Source organism: Prionailurus bengalensis, chromosome B3 (assembly GCF_016509475.1).
Source record: "Prionailurus bengalensis isolate Pbe53 chromosome B3, Fcat_Pben_1.1_paternal_pri, whole genome shotgun sequence".
Lineage (NCBI taxonomy): Eukaryota > Metazoa > Chordata > Mammalia > Carnivora > Felidae > Prionailurus > Prionailurus bengalensis.
In genome coordinates this window covers 106,243,929-106,259,189 of record NC_057355.1, presented here as the reverse complement: position 1 = coordinate 106,259,189, position 15,261 = coordinate 106,243,929, and the positions used below count along the sequence as shown (strand labels likewise).

At 46.1% G+C, this 15,261-nt stretch overlaps 1 protein-coding gene across 2 annotated transcripts; it reads right to left on the bottom strand.

Moving 5' to 3' along the window:
* Positions 1-3,190: 3,190 nt before the first annotated feature.
* DACT1 (dishevelled binding antagonist of beta catenin 1) lies at positions 3,191-13,326 on the bottom strand. Of its 2 annotated transcripts, none has more exons than XM_043556268.1 (4): positions 12,716-13,326; positions 10,353-10,485; positions 9,451-9,606; positions 3,191-6,248 (listed from the first exon to the last, which is right to left on the bottom strand). In XM_043556268.1, the coding sequence occupies exons 1-4, from the start codon at positions 13,058-13,060 to the stop codon at positions 4,360-4,362; spliced, it is 2,523 nt and encodes an 840-aa protein (XP_043412203.1). In that variant the 5' UTR covers positions 13,061-13,326; the 3' UTR covers positions 3,191-4,359. The 2 variants fall into 2 exon arrangements, with proteins under 2 accessions (XP_043412203.1, XP_043412204.1); XM_043556269.1 differs by having other exon boundaries at positions 3,191-6,137.
* Between the last annotated feature and the right edge of the window lie 1,935 nt (positions 13,327-15,261).

Sequence of the window (15,261 nt, the reverse complement as noted above, 5' to 3'; positions counted from 1 at the left end):
AATACCCCACTGGAAGTGAGCTCACAATACAAAATAACAAAATACACTAGAAACATAGAAAGGCAGTGTGTGTGCAAAGGTATAGCCCTCGGGTTAACACTTTTGTTGCTAAAGAGTAGAATTTTTCTAAGCAGAGCAAACAAGTAGGCCATAAAATCTCGTGCCTTTTTTCTCAGCGAGGACACACTTAGAACCCCATTAAAAAGAATTAGGAAATATATCTACTATACAGGTCCATGAAATGAAGGAAGCAAGTTACAGAATAATATATAATACATATAGCTTGAGACTTCGTTTTGAAGAAAAAATATAAAGCTTATATATTTCTATGTGCATATAAGACAATATGGAAATATATACACCAAACTTGCTGGAGTAGGATTTGAGGAGGATTAACAGAGAATTTAAACACCTGTGCTTTGTTCAGATATCATTTTTTCTCTTTTGAAAATGAGCATTTGCAATTTATCTCAATAAAGGAAAATAAAGAGATTTTTGTGTGTGTGACAACAATGGCAACTATTTTTGTCACTGAAACAGACAAAACCCAATTTTCCAAGCGCAGTGCAACTGCTGGGTACAGAGAAGTCAAGCAGGAGATAGAGGAGGACAAAGCCGGGGTTCTTTGAAAATCCTGTTTTTCACGCTTCTCTTCGTTTGGCGTTCTGTCACCTAAAATGTAATTATTCAGAGGCTGGTTTTCAGAAAGCGTCTCCTTCCGAGAATAATGCTCATTGAGAACAACTTGGAAATGATTCAAGAACTGACTGCAGGTCACAGTTGCCTTACGCGATAAACTTTATAGCCTCCCCCCAAAGAGATGGGATCACAGCATTAGAAAAGATGGTGAGATCATCTCCTTGCTTGTGCTTGGCTTAAATTTAATCAGGTAGTCAAAGAAATTCTAGTCTAAGCAGAATGATTGGTTGCATATAAAATCATATGAATACTAAAAGACTAACAACATTTTGAAGAATTGAGTTGTCTGAGATGTCTTGCTAAAAAAAAATGTCTTGTTTAAAAAAAGATATCTTACCTTTATAAGCCATGGAGAATCACTTGCTATGTTCCAAAGTTAAAAACCTTCTTAGAGATAAACGGCATATAAAATATTTCCAAGACAAAATTTAAAAATCGAATAGTTAAGGAATTTTGGTAATTTGGTAATTTAGCATTGAAATTTAGTATCTGAATAATTATAATTGAGTACAATTCATAATAAACATAAGAATTATGAGATCGAGCTGATTCTAGTTTCCTGTTCACAAAATCATCCTCCGATTGGCCAAATTTGGGACATGTTGAGCATCAAAAATAAACAGTAACTATGATTGTAAGATACCCAGTGAATAAAAATCTAGGAGTCCATTGTAATATTCAAAAAAGAAAAAGGGAATGTTATAGAATGTTAGCTAATAAAGCTAGAGGGAAAGCTCTCTAGAAAACCATCATTTGGAATCCCTAAGGCAACAACTGATTCAGGCAAGGATCAGCAGTGTCAGCTAAATCCATCAAGTGGAAGGTTGTGAAGAATATCCATATAATATGGAAGAATCACCCACAAATACTAACCACTTGCAAAGAGGAAAAACACCTTTATAATGGAGAAATCTCTGCTCACCAACTTAATCAAGGGAATCACTCTTGAATTCAGTAATAGTACAGCAACCTGATAGTTTCCCACTATGAAGCAATGAAAACACACAAGCTCACTAATGAAATCCTCTTGCCAAGAATGTTTAACCTGAATCCAATCAAGCCTTACTGGGTTCATGGGAAATAGAGGGACTAGATGTTAAAAGACAGCATCAGGAAACACCCAAATCCAGAATGTGGGCCCTTCTGCAAGACAACTGTCCTGACTTTAATAGCCCAATGTCATTTTTAAGAAAGGAGGGGAGACTATTCTAGGCTAAAAAGACTAGAGATCTAAAACCAAATGCAATATACTGACTGAATCCTGACTGGCACAAAAGGGAGGAAGCTGCTGTTAAAAAATTCTGAAACAAATTGGAAAATTTGGATAGAGATTAAATATTCGATGATATTAAGAATTATTATCAGTTTTCCTTGTGTGATCATGATGTTGTAGTTATATACAGAAGAGTCTCCTTATTCTTAGGAAATACATGCATGGGGCGCCTGGGTGGCACAGTCGGTTAAGCGTCCGACTTCAGCCAGGTCACGATCTCGCGGTCCGTGAGTTCGAGCCCCGCGTCGGGCTCTGGGCTGATGGCTCGGAGCCTGGAGCCTGTTTCCGATTCTGTGTCTCCCTCTCTCTCTGCCCCTCCCCCGTTCATGCTCTGTCTCTCTCTGTCCCCAAAATAAATAAACGTTGAAAAAAAAAAATTTAAAAAAAAAAAAAAAAGGAAATACATGCTTAAGTTTTTAGATGAAATATCACAATGCCTGAAATTTACTTTAAAATAATGCAGTAGCATGGTGGAAGGAGGATTGCCAAAATCTGTCTTTGATCTTTAAAATCAGCAATATGGTTTAACCTAATATATACAGAGTTAAAGCAGTATAGCAAAACGTTAGCAACTGCTGAATTGCTACACAGGTGTTCACTGTGCTATCATTTCCACTTCTCCATGTTGGAAATTTTTTTATACTAAAAAGTTGGGGGATGGGTGAAATTCTCAAAAATTATCTTCCTTAGAAAACATCTACCAAATTTACTTCAAATTTGAAGAAGTATCTTAACTAGTTTTTTTTTTTAATGGGTATTTATTTTTATGGAGAGAGTGAGAACAGGGGAGCGGGACAGAGGGAGAGAAGAGAGAGAGAGAGAGAGAGAGAGAGGGAGAGAGGGAGAGAGAGGGAGGGAGGGAGGGAGAGAGAGAGAGAGAGAGAGAGAGATAGAGAGAGAGAGAGAGAGAGAGAGAGAATGAATGAATCCCAATTAGGCTCCACAATCAGCTCAGAGCCCAATGCACTTGATCTCAGGACCAGAAGATCACCACCTGAGCCAGTCAGTTAAGCCACCCTGGCGCCCCTACCTTAACTATTCTAAAGAAGTGGTTTGCTTTCCCTCATTTATTGACTCACCATTCATTCGAAGACTACACCTAAAACCTGCTTTAATTATTGCAAACATTCTAATGCTAGAATAGAAACAGAAATACCAAAATCATCAGCACAAGATTTAGATGCGTAACTGGTTTTATACCCAAATAACAAACTTAACAGCAGTAAAACAAATTGTTTATTACAGCATAAAATGCGTTATATTAAATTTACACAATGATATATAAAAACACATACTGTTTATATCAAACAGTAATTTAACATCAATAGAAATATAAAAAACACTTGCTACTCATGCACAAAACATGCATATATTGGTATAAAAAAAACAGCTTTACACAATACTGTTTACCAAAAAAATTTTTTTTTAAAAAAGCCCTTCCAGACAGGGTCAGTGGTCCAATCTGGACTGGATTGCACTAATATGTTCAGGCCAATGTTCAGGTGGCACAGTGTTCAGTGAGCAATTCTGGGCTTGGAGTCGCACTCAAAGGTTATGTCATTAGAAGTGAATTTTTCTGTACCCAAGGACCAAAATGTTATCCCAAAGGCAAGACCTTCCAGGAAGAAATGGCTGGATCTGCTGCAACTCAGAGAAGGGGAGAAAGGCATCAAAATGTTGGCTAATCAGCCCTAAAAGGGTAACTGTAACCAGGGCCTAGGCACCAAGTGGGGCAAAAGCTTTAGGGAATCCCTTTAAGGTTATTACCAGCCTCCCTTATCCAGGTCACCAGCTCTGGATCTAGGGTCTGGTCTTCGAGTTCTGAGTCCAGTTAACCAAACAGTTCTGGGAAGAAAACAGAATGGGGATACAGCTAAGAAAGGGAGACGATATAAAAAATTCCAGAAAACAATGACTGTCCGTCGTACCTACTTCCCACACTTGTGTGTGATGCCTCTCAACCGGAAAACTCTCGTGGAGACACTGCCCTAAAGACCCAAGAAGCAAATGTATGTCCCAAATTCCATCCACCTGACCTTCAGGTCAAAAGTAATCTGAATCTCATCGCAGTAAGACTTGAGCATCGAAACCTGCGCCTTCACCGATGCTCAGAGTATTTCGAATAAAAATCACCTGCTACCACAAAACTCGTTCACTATCACCACCAGCAAAACTCAGTATTTACTCCTAACCAGCAAAACATTCTTTACCTTCCATTAAAGGCACTAGTGTCCCTACATGATGAAGACGAGACATAATTTACCTCAACAAAAGGAAAAGCATTCCAGGGAACTGTCACACAGAAAAAGAAGCCGCCACCTTGCTCCTGGGTAACTAGACAACAGCCCATCCTCCCCCCCGCCCCCCTCCCCCCCCAATGATGTCCCTCAAACGGTCGTCATCAGTTTCAGGGAGCCGGACCGAAAGCGGAGGATCTTCTTCTTGAGGTTATGCGAAGCCTTGATTTTGACAAAGGTTTTCGTGGGGTTGCCGTGGAGGTCTGGGCCTGCGACCGCCTGGATGGGGAGAGTCTGCACGAACTGGGACCAGATGAGGCCCCCGCTCTCCTCGGAGTCACTGGAGCTCGTGCTGTCGCCCGCGAACTCCCCCTCGCTCACGCTGGACTCGCTGTCCCCGAAGCAGTTGGTGGTGTAGTTGCTGCGCTCGTCCTCGCTGGTGTCCAGCACGGTGGAGTGGAAGAGCGACTCGCACTCGGCCGAGTACTCCGAGTCGCTGGCCACGTACGCGTAGGGGCTGGCGTAGGGCAGCGGCACGGCGGCGGGGTACAGCCCCACGTGCTCGCGCCGGCCGCGCCGCGACCGCCGCAGGGCCTCTTCCAGGGACACCTCCGCGGCCGAGCGCCAGCGCCGCGAGTCGGTTCGCTTGTGCTTGGGCTTGGCCACCAGCGCCTCCCGGCCGTGGCCGTGCGCCCTGGCCGCCCCCGCCCTGTGGCCCCCAGCCAGCGGCCGGCTGGGGAGGCCCGCCTCGGGCTGGCCGCCCCCGCCCTTCCTGCCCCGCGACGAGGCCTTCCTGAGCTTCTTATTTGTATCCACGTCGTCGGGGAACCGGCACTTCTTGCCGGCCGCGCGGCTCTTCTCCCTCACGGCGGGCAGCGCGCCCTCCGGCCCGTGGAGGGCCTGGGCCCGGTGCTTCGGGCCGCAGCCCCGCGGCCCGGCCGCCGTCCGGGCGCCGCGATGGGGCCGGCCGCCGGGCTGCGGGCCCGGGCCCGACTGCGCCTTCACGGGGGGCGCTTCCTCCAGGCTCTGCGAAGAGGAGCCCTCGCTCTTGAAATCCAGCGCGGGCCGCTCCTCCACCGCGAAAGCCGCGGCCAGCAGCGCCGCGGGGGCGACAGGGGGCGCTGCCGGAGGGGCGGGCGGCAGGCCGCCTTTCTGGGGCATCTTTTTCAGCGGCTGCCCAGCTTTGCTCTCCTGCGGCGGGGCCGGGCCCCTCCCAGGGCTCTCCTTCGGAGAGGCAGCGAGGACCTGAATGCTGTCTCTGGGGGAGTCCCCCGTCACTGCGGCGGGCCCCCGAGCGTGTTCCTGCGAAGCGGGCTTGGCATTCTTGGGCAGATGCTTACTTGGAAGTTCAGCGGCAGCGCCCTCCGGCGGGGACAACCTCTTGCTTTCCAGTGGTTCTGCCTTCGAGTCTTTGGACCACTGCTTCGGCGGGGAGAACATCCCACTGTCCAAAGAAGGGCCTCCGCCAGGGGGCAAAAGCACCTGTTTAGGATTCTTAAGGTTCCCGCCGTTGCCCTGTAAGACGCCCCCGGTCACTCTGACACAAACGCTCCCGTTCCTCAGAAGCCCCTTCGTGGGGTCAGCGTTCACACTGGTTCTTGGTTTGTTGGTCCTTACGGGGTGTGTTTTTTTCTGGACCAGGCTCAGAATGTAGCCGTCCATTTTCTTACTGGACGAAGGATGGGGAGCAGACCACAAACTGCTTGGAGATGGTAAGGAAGTGGCTGTCTTGATGGCGTCCGGCTCAGATCCATCACAGATGTCACCGGCATGGTTACCAAGCCTCTCCTCTTCCCTCAGAGGGTTGCCCGTCAGGCAAAGGAGAAACATGGGGCTCTGCACGGCCACGGCGTGAAGCGGGCTGGGATAGCGATACACATCGTTCCCGTTTTTAGACACCAGATCACACTGGTACTTGGGATGCACATCTGCAATGACACCAAGGGAATTAAATTGTGATGTAGAGGGGGAACGGCAAACCGCCCCTGAGGCCTGGTCTTCGCAGCGGCCTTCTTTGTATTCCAGCCGTCCTATGAGATCTGAAAAACATTTAAAGGATACACTCTGAAGAACTGAATCGGTCAGCACCAGCTTGACTCAGGCCAATTTCTACGAAAACACACTCAGGGGGGGAGAGAGAGAATGCTAAAGAATCAACAACTATTCCTACAAGCTGTTCTAGTTCTGTTTTTTGGGTTTTTTTTTTTTTAATGTTTGTTTATTTTTGAGAGAGAGAGCGGGGGAGGGGCAGAGAGAAAGGGAGACAGAATCCGGAACAGGTTCCAAGCTCCAGGCTGTCAGCACAGAGCCCAACGGGGGGTTCCAAGTCACGAACCATGACATCATGACCTGAGCCAAAGTCAGAGGCTTAACTGACTGAGCCACCCAGGCGCCCCTTTTTTAAAAAGAATTTTTTTAATGTTTATTTATTTTTGAGAGAGAGAGAGAGAGAGCAAGCTGCTCTACAGCCCACACTACTGGATGAGGGAAACAAATATTTAACAAAGATATCTGTAACAAGATATGATACATCCTCTGAGGGAAAAATATTCAGCCATTAAAACTCCTTTCAAACTATTGAATAATATGCGGATATGCTTTAAAGGTTAATGAAAAGCATGATATAATACCAGACTATGATTACGATTTTAGCCAGACTATATATGTGAAGAAAGTCTGAGATGAAGCACCCCAAGATGCCAATAGCACTGCAGTGTAGTGAGAAAGCAAGTGAGATTTACTTTCTTCTTCATTTTCTATTTTCTAAATTTTCAGTAAGTATGCACTGCATTTATAAGTAGGAAAAAAAACCCCTTATTTTTTGAGTCATTCTTTCTCTGGGCCCTCTGTGTTCTATTCTTGTTTTCCTTTTGAAATACTGCAGATAAACTGTACTTTCTCTGAGCTTTCTCCTCATATTTTTTTTTCTTTTAGGCTCAATTCTTAATGACATGTTCGAGTATAACTGTCAGTTGAAAGGTCAAAGAAACTGATCAAATTTCACTGGAGAGTAACCAAACGTAAATAATTATCACTTTATATTTTTAAGAATGACACTAAAAAATAAGGCAATATTTTTTAATTTTTTTTTTTACATTTATTTATTTTTGAGACACAGAGAGACAGAGCACAAGTGGGAAGGCGCAGAGAGAGAAGGAGACAGAATCTGAAGCAGGCTCCAGGCTCTGAGCTGTCAGAACAGAGCCCAACGCGGGGCTCGAACTCACAAACTATGAGATCATGACCTGAGCCGAAGTTGGACGCTCAACCAACCGAGCCACCCAGGCGCCCCAATAAGGCAATATTTTTAACTGGGAAGGAATTCTTGATACGGTTTTAAGAGATTGAGCTGTTGTATTAATGAATAAATTTTCACATCTCAAAAATGTAAATGCCAAAATACAATGAACTCAAGCTTTCTTGCTGAATTAAATGATTTTGATATCTTTCCTTGGTGACTGTTGTAAATACCAAATCCCTTTAATGAACTTAGAGAAAATCAAAGTTTTTATCACTACTTAAGATATCCTGTATTATATTTATTCACTCAAATATTGAAAACTTACTATGTGCCGGATTCTATGTAAATTATTTAAGTTAACAGAAAGTTCCATGACCTTCGATGATAATTAGAAGTCCTGGGGAAAAATACAGTCTGGATCCAGTAATGATACGATTCATTCGTAAAGCAAAGATTATTATAATATAAAATGTGCTGTGTCCCTACCCCCCACCTCCACTCCCAATAGCTTATGGCAACAAGGAGAAGAAACCTTTCTAGCTAATATCGTTGCTCATCTTTCCTCCTCTACTACCATATACTCGCCCTACTTAAAGCATTGCCCTACATTTACCCACACTTTACTATTCTGTCCCTTTTCCCAACTTACAGTTAAGGAATAAGACCGACATCTCAGTCTCCAAGGCCCAGTACAACTGTCTCAATTATGTGAAGATGTGGCATTTGGGAGATCAGGAGTCTGTCTTCAAAGAAAACCTACACCAAACGCCTTTAGTGGGTTTTAAAGTTTCCCTCTGAAACCAGATCTGCAGAGTGAAGGGGAGCAATTACCAATGAACTTGAGGCCTAGACACTCTAGATAACACAGATGTGTGCTTCCCCAAATGATTGCTGCTGACAGCACAGTGTACAAACTCAAAGACACCAGCCACTTAGCAGCCTCAGTTGTTTGGCGTTATGTTTGCATTGCTTGGATCTCAAAAGTTCAGCCTTACGCCCAAGTGGAGAACACAGACAAACCAAGAGTACAGTGACTTGTGCTATAGCACCTACAGCTCTCCATCTCCTCTCTGCTCTTCTGAGGAATCACAGTAAAGCAAAACTAAGAAAGGAGTCCCAAGTTTCAGCAACAATTCTGCCATTCAGAAAATGAGGAGCCCCTAGAGAACTGTTTTATAAAACCAAATTCCTCCTCTGTTCAATGAGAAGGTTGAACACAGAAATTTCTGAATTCCTAGTGTGGTGGGAAAACATGGACCTGACAACTGGTCCTGAGCTTGAATCCTGCCTCTGCCACTCGCTAGTATATTAACCTTAAACAATGAACCTGTTAATTAACCTAACTAGACCTCATTTTTCTGACATACAAACAGGAGCTAACAAGACTTGCACACCCTGCAGAACTACTGGGAGGATTCAAAGGAGATAAATATATGCAGAGCATCCAGTACGTGTTTGACACATAGTGGAAATGCAGAAACTTCCAATACCGACAATAGCATAACTCTCTCCTGAGGTCGCTCCAAGGATAGCCCAAAGTGGAAACAATGGCACACGGCCTACAGGAATCTCATCCCACCCACCTCCTAAAAGAAAAGACAAGCTGCCATCACGCAAGACATTCTGGAGAATGTGGAGGGACCACTGCTCCCTGAAGTGCCAAGCAGCCTGACAGACATATTTAACTTACTGTAAGCTTTAGCTTTAAATGATTATAAAAAAAGAGATCCAAAGTGGCTTTCCAAAGAAATACAAACAAGTCAAACTCACAGCAAAGGCTCACAAACAGAGCTCAAGACCTGTAATATTGGGACAGGATTTCTAAAGAGAAGCTGTCTTGCTACTATCACAATATAAAGCTATGTCATGAAACGTAGCAAGTTGATGAACTTCTCTGACCTTTTGTTTTTCTGTCAGTAGAAGGGGTTAAAGCTAGACAACCGTTAAGGGCCTTTCACCTTTTCCAGCTAAAAATGTCTATCAATTCTAAAAAGTCTTACCTGCAGATTTGGGGCAACCATCTGAGATAGTCAAGGTTGCCTCCAAGGGGCTGCAAAAGCAGGTGCTGGAATGACAACTGGATAAACACTCACTGAAGACCGAGTTAGAGGAATTGGAAAGGGATCCTGAAGCCCCATCACTCAGCTCATAAAACCCTACAAATAAAAACACCATTTGGAATTAAGATCATGTCAAGCAATAGCATACATTTGTGTTTAAAAGGAAAAGGGTTAATCATCTAGAAAAGGTAGGAAGGGGACACTTTGGTGGGGTGGGGAGCGATTCTGGTTCACTGGATTTAGTGTGAATTTCAAGTTTTATTTCAAGTAATCCTTAGGAAAAGGCAAAGAGCCCATATCTATGGATACATTTCAAAGCTACTCTCACCCTCAAACTGACCTGCCTTTTTGACCCCACCTTTAAAGATGTGCAAGGAAAGAGACTTAGATCTGTCAAAGCCCCAACTTTATCATGAATGTCTCAGAAAGAATAATTTGAAGAAAAAAATCTATTTAAGGAGCCAAATGGCTTAAAAGAAGAAGAAGAAGAAGAAAAAAAAAAACTTTTGAAGTGGTCTCAGGAAGTTGAAGTGTGACTAATTTTCTAGCCCAGTTCTGACTTTCTCAAGTTTCAAAGGAGGACTGCTCTTCCAGAAATTTGAATAGAAGCTTTTATTTTTAAACTCAGGAGACTCCAGTCAGATCAATCTCATTATTAAAAATTTGGTCATCTGGTTTTATTTCCCTCTCATACAACTGAATGGCAGACTGCTTTTTTTTTTTTTTTTTATTCTCTCTGCACTAGAAACAAACTCCATTGCCTTTTGCAGGTCTGGGAAAGTTAAACAGTGGAATGAAGTAGAACTCAAGTGCAGAATTCTGTCCTAGTGTCACACACTCACCTGAGCTGGGCCGACTGTCTGTCTCCAGGTGCTCTTCAGATGTCTTTTCTACATCCAGTCTCAGGTCACTTATCTGCTTGTCAAGTTCTTGCAACTGATTCAACAAACCAGCATCTCTTCTCCTCAAACAATTCTGATTGGGGGGTGGGGGGGGGGGGCAGAAATGAACACATTTAGGTGACAAAGAATCAGAAAGTCTGCTCTAAGTACTCAAATTGCCATTTGGAAAGTTCACTAAATCTTCCAAAACCAAAATTTTTACTGGATGACCTGAAATTAAAACAACAACAACAACAACAACAAACACAAAAAACAAAACAAAACAAAAAAAACTTCAAGAATATGTCCTATGTTTCATTTCACTTTCTCACATTTTGCGGTGCTATAAAGTTTCTTCATAAAAACAGGACTTGCTTTTTGTTTCAACTTACACAAACTCACTTTGTATAGGTTAAGGATAAGAAAACACAACGAGATTCTTTTAAATCCTCTATGTACACCCAATTTCTTGCAAAACAGTGCTTCACAGCAGACTCTTTAATTTGAAGTCAGAGTGTAACAGATTCCCTACAATACACTATACCCTTACTTAGGTGAGATTTTCTGGCCAAATGTCCTGCAGAGTTTTGTCTTCTATCAGTTGCTTTGTGGGGTTTAATCAGTCTTAGGGCCTTTGAAAGTGAGAAACGAATACTAATAGCCAGTGCCAAGTATAATGTGAGCTAGCAAAATCCAAAACCCTCAAGGGAAGGTCCATCAAGATTTGAACTCAACTCAGGTTTCCAAAGATGACAGATATGTAGTGCTAACTCACACTGCCACCTAGTGCTTCCTATTGCTGGAAAAGCAAAAGGACCAAAAAGGCATCTGGTTCAAATCGCCAATGCCAAGTCTACACATGAAAATAGTACCACAAACACTGACTGGACTGAAATTCTCCTGACGTGCTGCCTTGCTCCCCTCCAGGGACAAGAGGAATGTGCCACTCACAATCTTGAGATTCGTGAAGACAAAAAGGGGCTATTGTAAAAGACAATGCAGAAAAATGTCAATGACAAGGCATCACCAGCAAGAATGGAGTCAAACCAATGTTACGTGCACATCTGGTCGGCGACCAAAGAAAAGGTAAAATGCCAAATAGGTATTGTACAAAGCAGGATACATCCTTGAAAAACAGATGTAACAGGAGTATCTATTCCTCCTGTCCGTCCTTTGATTTAAAAAGCTTGCAGACAAAAACCTTATATGCCTTTTTACTACAATGAGTTTCTTCAGGAGAAATGAACCAAAGTAAAAGTACTGTGATGCTGAGAGACAGAGAGGGAGAGACTGGAGAGAGAGAAATTATCTGAAAAGACATAATACAAGAAACCCTTTGACAAATAACCACACGGCATCACTATGTTCGCTGTTGTAGGAGGAGGGACATTATCTAGCATGCGTCTAGTTTCAGACAGTATCACATGGCCAAAAAAGATTTTTTTTTTCCCTCTGTTTTCAAAACTACATTTTTGAGGTCACCGTAACAAAGCTGCCGCCATTATTCTGAGGCGGGGTCAAAAGCTGTTCATCAATACATTAAGCGCCAAAGTTCTTTTCCTTCCCCATTAATGAAGATGGCACAGGATGGCTGGCTGAGACGCTGACGGAAATCCATTAAGATAAACGCTGTCTTAAGAGCAGGTTCTCTCTTCTTCCCCCTCCACCACCAGTCACATAAAATATGAGGGGACGGGGCACTTTCCCCAGCCAAATTTCTATCATTTGCATCTGTGTTAGCTGCTTCATACAAAGGGCTTCTATATGAAATTAAGCAGCAGCCCGGGCAAAAGCTGGCATGCGGGGGAGAGCCCTGGGAGTGGCAGGGCGCCCTACGTGCGCTTCCGCGTAATCGTAAAATTCTGCATTGGACAGTTAACCTCGCCACAAGCCCCCTCCTCGGCTTTTGTCCCTTCTCGGCGGGAGGACACGAAGCGAAGACCTCCAAAAGATAGGGTATTTTAAAGGAGGGTTTGCAAACATTCGGGGAGAGGGGCGTTGCATTCGTCGAAGTGGAGAGATTTGAAGGTTACAACCAGGCGACTCCAAGAATCCCGAAGGCAGAGCGGGAGGGGAGGGCTGCCACCCCTCCCGGCAATCCGCGCGGGGTCGCCAGCCCCTCACCTGACACAAAGCGGGGACACGCCAGGAACGCGTGGGCGACAGCGGCCCACGCGCCGCGCGCGCCCACGCAGGAATGGGGGTCCCGGAACGTGGAGCGTCTCCCCGGCCAGAGGCGCCCTCGCGCCCACCCCCAGGCCACCTGCCCGAACCCCAGTCCCCGTGCAGGGACAGCCGTGCCCCTTCCTCCAGGCACCGCTTACCAACTGCTTCCGCAGCAGCAAGATATTCTCTTCCAAGAACTTCTCCTCCAGGCGGCTGCGCTGCGCCGCCTCCCCCGGCAGCTCCCCAGCGCGGGGCGCAGCGCTCCCCGCGCCCCCGGCGCCACGCAGGGCACCCCGGACCAGCAGCTCCTGGCGCTGGCGCAGGTACTCCAGCTCCGCCAGCCCGGCCAGCGTGGCCTCCTGCCGCTCCCGGGTGCGCTGCCGCTCCGTGTCCGCCTCGCCCTTCTCCCGCCAGCGCCCCTCGGGCTCCGCCGCGCGCGGCTCGCCCCGGGCCGGCGCCTGCGGCTCCAGCTCCCTCGCCGTCCCGGCCGCACTCGGCTTCATGGCCCCCACCCCTGCAGGAGCGCCCGTCACCGCAGCCGGGCCGCCCGGGCGGAGGAGCGGGCGCTAGGGCTGCGGCCGGGGGCTCATGCCGCCCCCGAGTCGGGGCGCAGCGACGGGGCGACGGCCAGAAGCGCCCGGGACCCGCTCGCGGCCGCGGGCTGCAGCCGTCCGGGCCCGGGCGGCGCCGTCCGCTGTCGCCGCGCGTCCCTCGCCGCGGCCCCGCAGCTGATAACGCCCTGCTCGGCGCTACGTCACGCGCGGCGGCCCGGCAAACCGCCGCCTGGCGCCCGCCTCCCCGCGCCGGCCCCTCCGCTCCGAGGCCCGCTCCCCCAGGCTTCCCCCTCTCCTGTCAGGGGCGCCGCTGGCGCTCAGCGCCGGCCTCCTCCTCGCTAGGCCCTCCCCGCTCCTCCCTCTCTCCTCCCCCGCTCTTCCCGCGGGCCGCCTCGCCCCCTTTTCGGGTTTACTGCACCCAATTTTTTGCCTCGCTCCTTATTGGTTCTTTTCCCCTCGCACAAAGCAAGGGGCGAGCGCCTCGAGCCCCAGCATCCTGTTACAGTCGGCCTCGCAGGCAGGGTCGCGAAGGGACGCGGCAGTTGGGCTCCCCAGAGAACTTTCTGAAACTCGACCGAGTTGCAGCACACAATCTTAACCCTTTCCCCCCACGTCCACTGTTCACATCCACTCACACTGATTTCGCTTTCTTTCACCTTGCCGAGCAAGGTACTGAGAGTGCATTCAAAGACCATTTCTTTGGCTCCGCTTTGTAAAGACAGGCAATACCCAAAGCACAGTGCGATATCGTTCTAAAACTGCCTCAGTCTTAGTTTTGTTGCTGTTTTATCTTTTCACGAAAGGCATGTAAAATTAGGCAGGAGGATGTCGCTGTAAAGCCAGGGGTTGCATCAACTCTTTCACAAGCCTGGGGTTTAATGTGTGTGCGCGCGCGCGCCTGCGCGCTTTGGTTTTTGTTTGGGCTTTTTATTGTTGTTATTTGCTATCTTGGGCAAACACAAGAGCTCAGACTCCGAAATCAGGCTCTGTGAATGTGAATCCTGTTCCAGCCTTGACTAGCTGTGCAAACAAGTTACTTTGCCTCTCTATGCCTCTCTTTCCCCAACCGTAAAATGGATTTACTAACAGAACCTGCCTGTTCTAAGAATTACATTATATAAGTATAAGTAATGTACATTACTGTTATAAGTAATATACATTATATAATATGTATTTGTGGGGCGGGGTGAGCGTGTGCGTTTACAACGTGGCAAGCTCGTGGATAGTAAGGATTATCTGAGTTGTGGCTTCCCCGCCCCCCCACTCCAGAGAGACCTATAAACTTGCCCCCTGAAGTAGCATTTGTGGTATGGTCACCTCTGTCCCTCTTGGAACACTGGTCACAGGGAATTTCAGTGGGATAGAGAGGTCTGGAAATGCCACTAGCTGGCTTGTCTATGGAAAAGCAACGTATCTGTTCTAAAAAGCAATACATCAAAAAGCCTCATAAATTAAATCCAACAAGTTACAATCTGCTGAAGTTCAGGCAAAGTGCTGTGTGAAGGAATGCATCCTCTATCATTATTTCAGACGCGAACACCGCTGCCCAGCTGCCCCTTCTACCCTGTGTGGTCTAACCCTCCCTCCAAGATCAGTTCACTTCCCTCTTCTGCACTCTGGTTAATTGTATGAATATCTGATTCTTAGCAAATGCTATTTGTTTGGTTATTTATCTGGGTGTGTAGACACATATCTATGTATGTAGGGTTTTATGTGTATTTCTTCTCTCCAATTATGTTATAAAAATTGCCTGAAGGCAGAGATTGTTTTAATACCCTCTTAGTATTACGGTACTCAAAACAGTGCCTTGCAAGGATCCAACTGATGTTCTCTAGAGACTCAAAAAAATGGAGGTTGATTGTAAATTGTTTCTACCTTAACATACTATCTAAATTAATAGCACCCATTTAATCTCTGCGACAAGTAGAATCAACTCAATACTTACTAAAAACAAAACAAAACAAAAATACAAAAGTTCCCTTGTCACCCTCCACTGACCTCTCCGTTGCTGTCCCTCACAGACATAAAAGAAACTATAACTACAACCATGATTCATAATTAACAAGGTTGTTTATCAGGTCTAAAAACAGAATTCTGTTCAAGTGTTCATCAGCATACAAAATCACTTCTACCCTGTGTGCCAAACGCTT

What these genes read in the sequence shown, in the direction of transcription:
- DACT1 (XM_043556268.1), bottom strand. Translation starts at nt 13,060, where the DNA reads ATGAAGCCGAGTGCGGCCGGGACGGCGAGGGAGCTGGAGCCGCAGGCG. An exon ending in TGCTGCTGCGGAAGCAGTTG is followed by an intron (nt 10,486 to 12,715) that starts GTAAGCGGTGCC and finishes CCCCCCAATCAG; the next exon opens with AATTGTTTGAGGAGAAGAGA. An exon ending in AGACAGTCGGCCCAGCTCAG is followed by an intron (nt 9,607 to 10,352) that starts GTGAGTGTGTGA and finishes TTTTATTTGTAG; the next exon opens with GGTTTTATGAGCTGAGTGAT.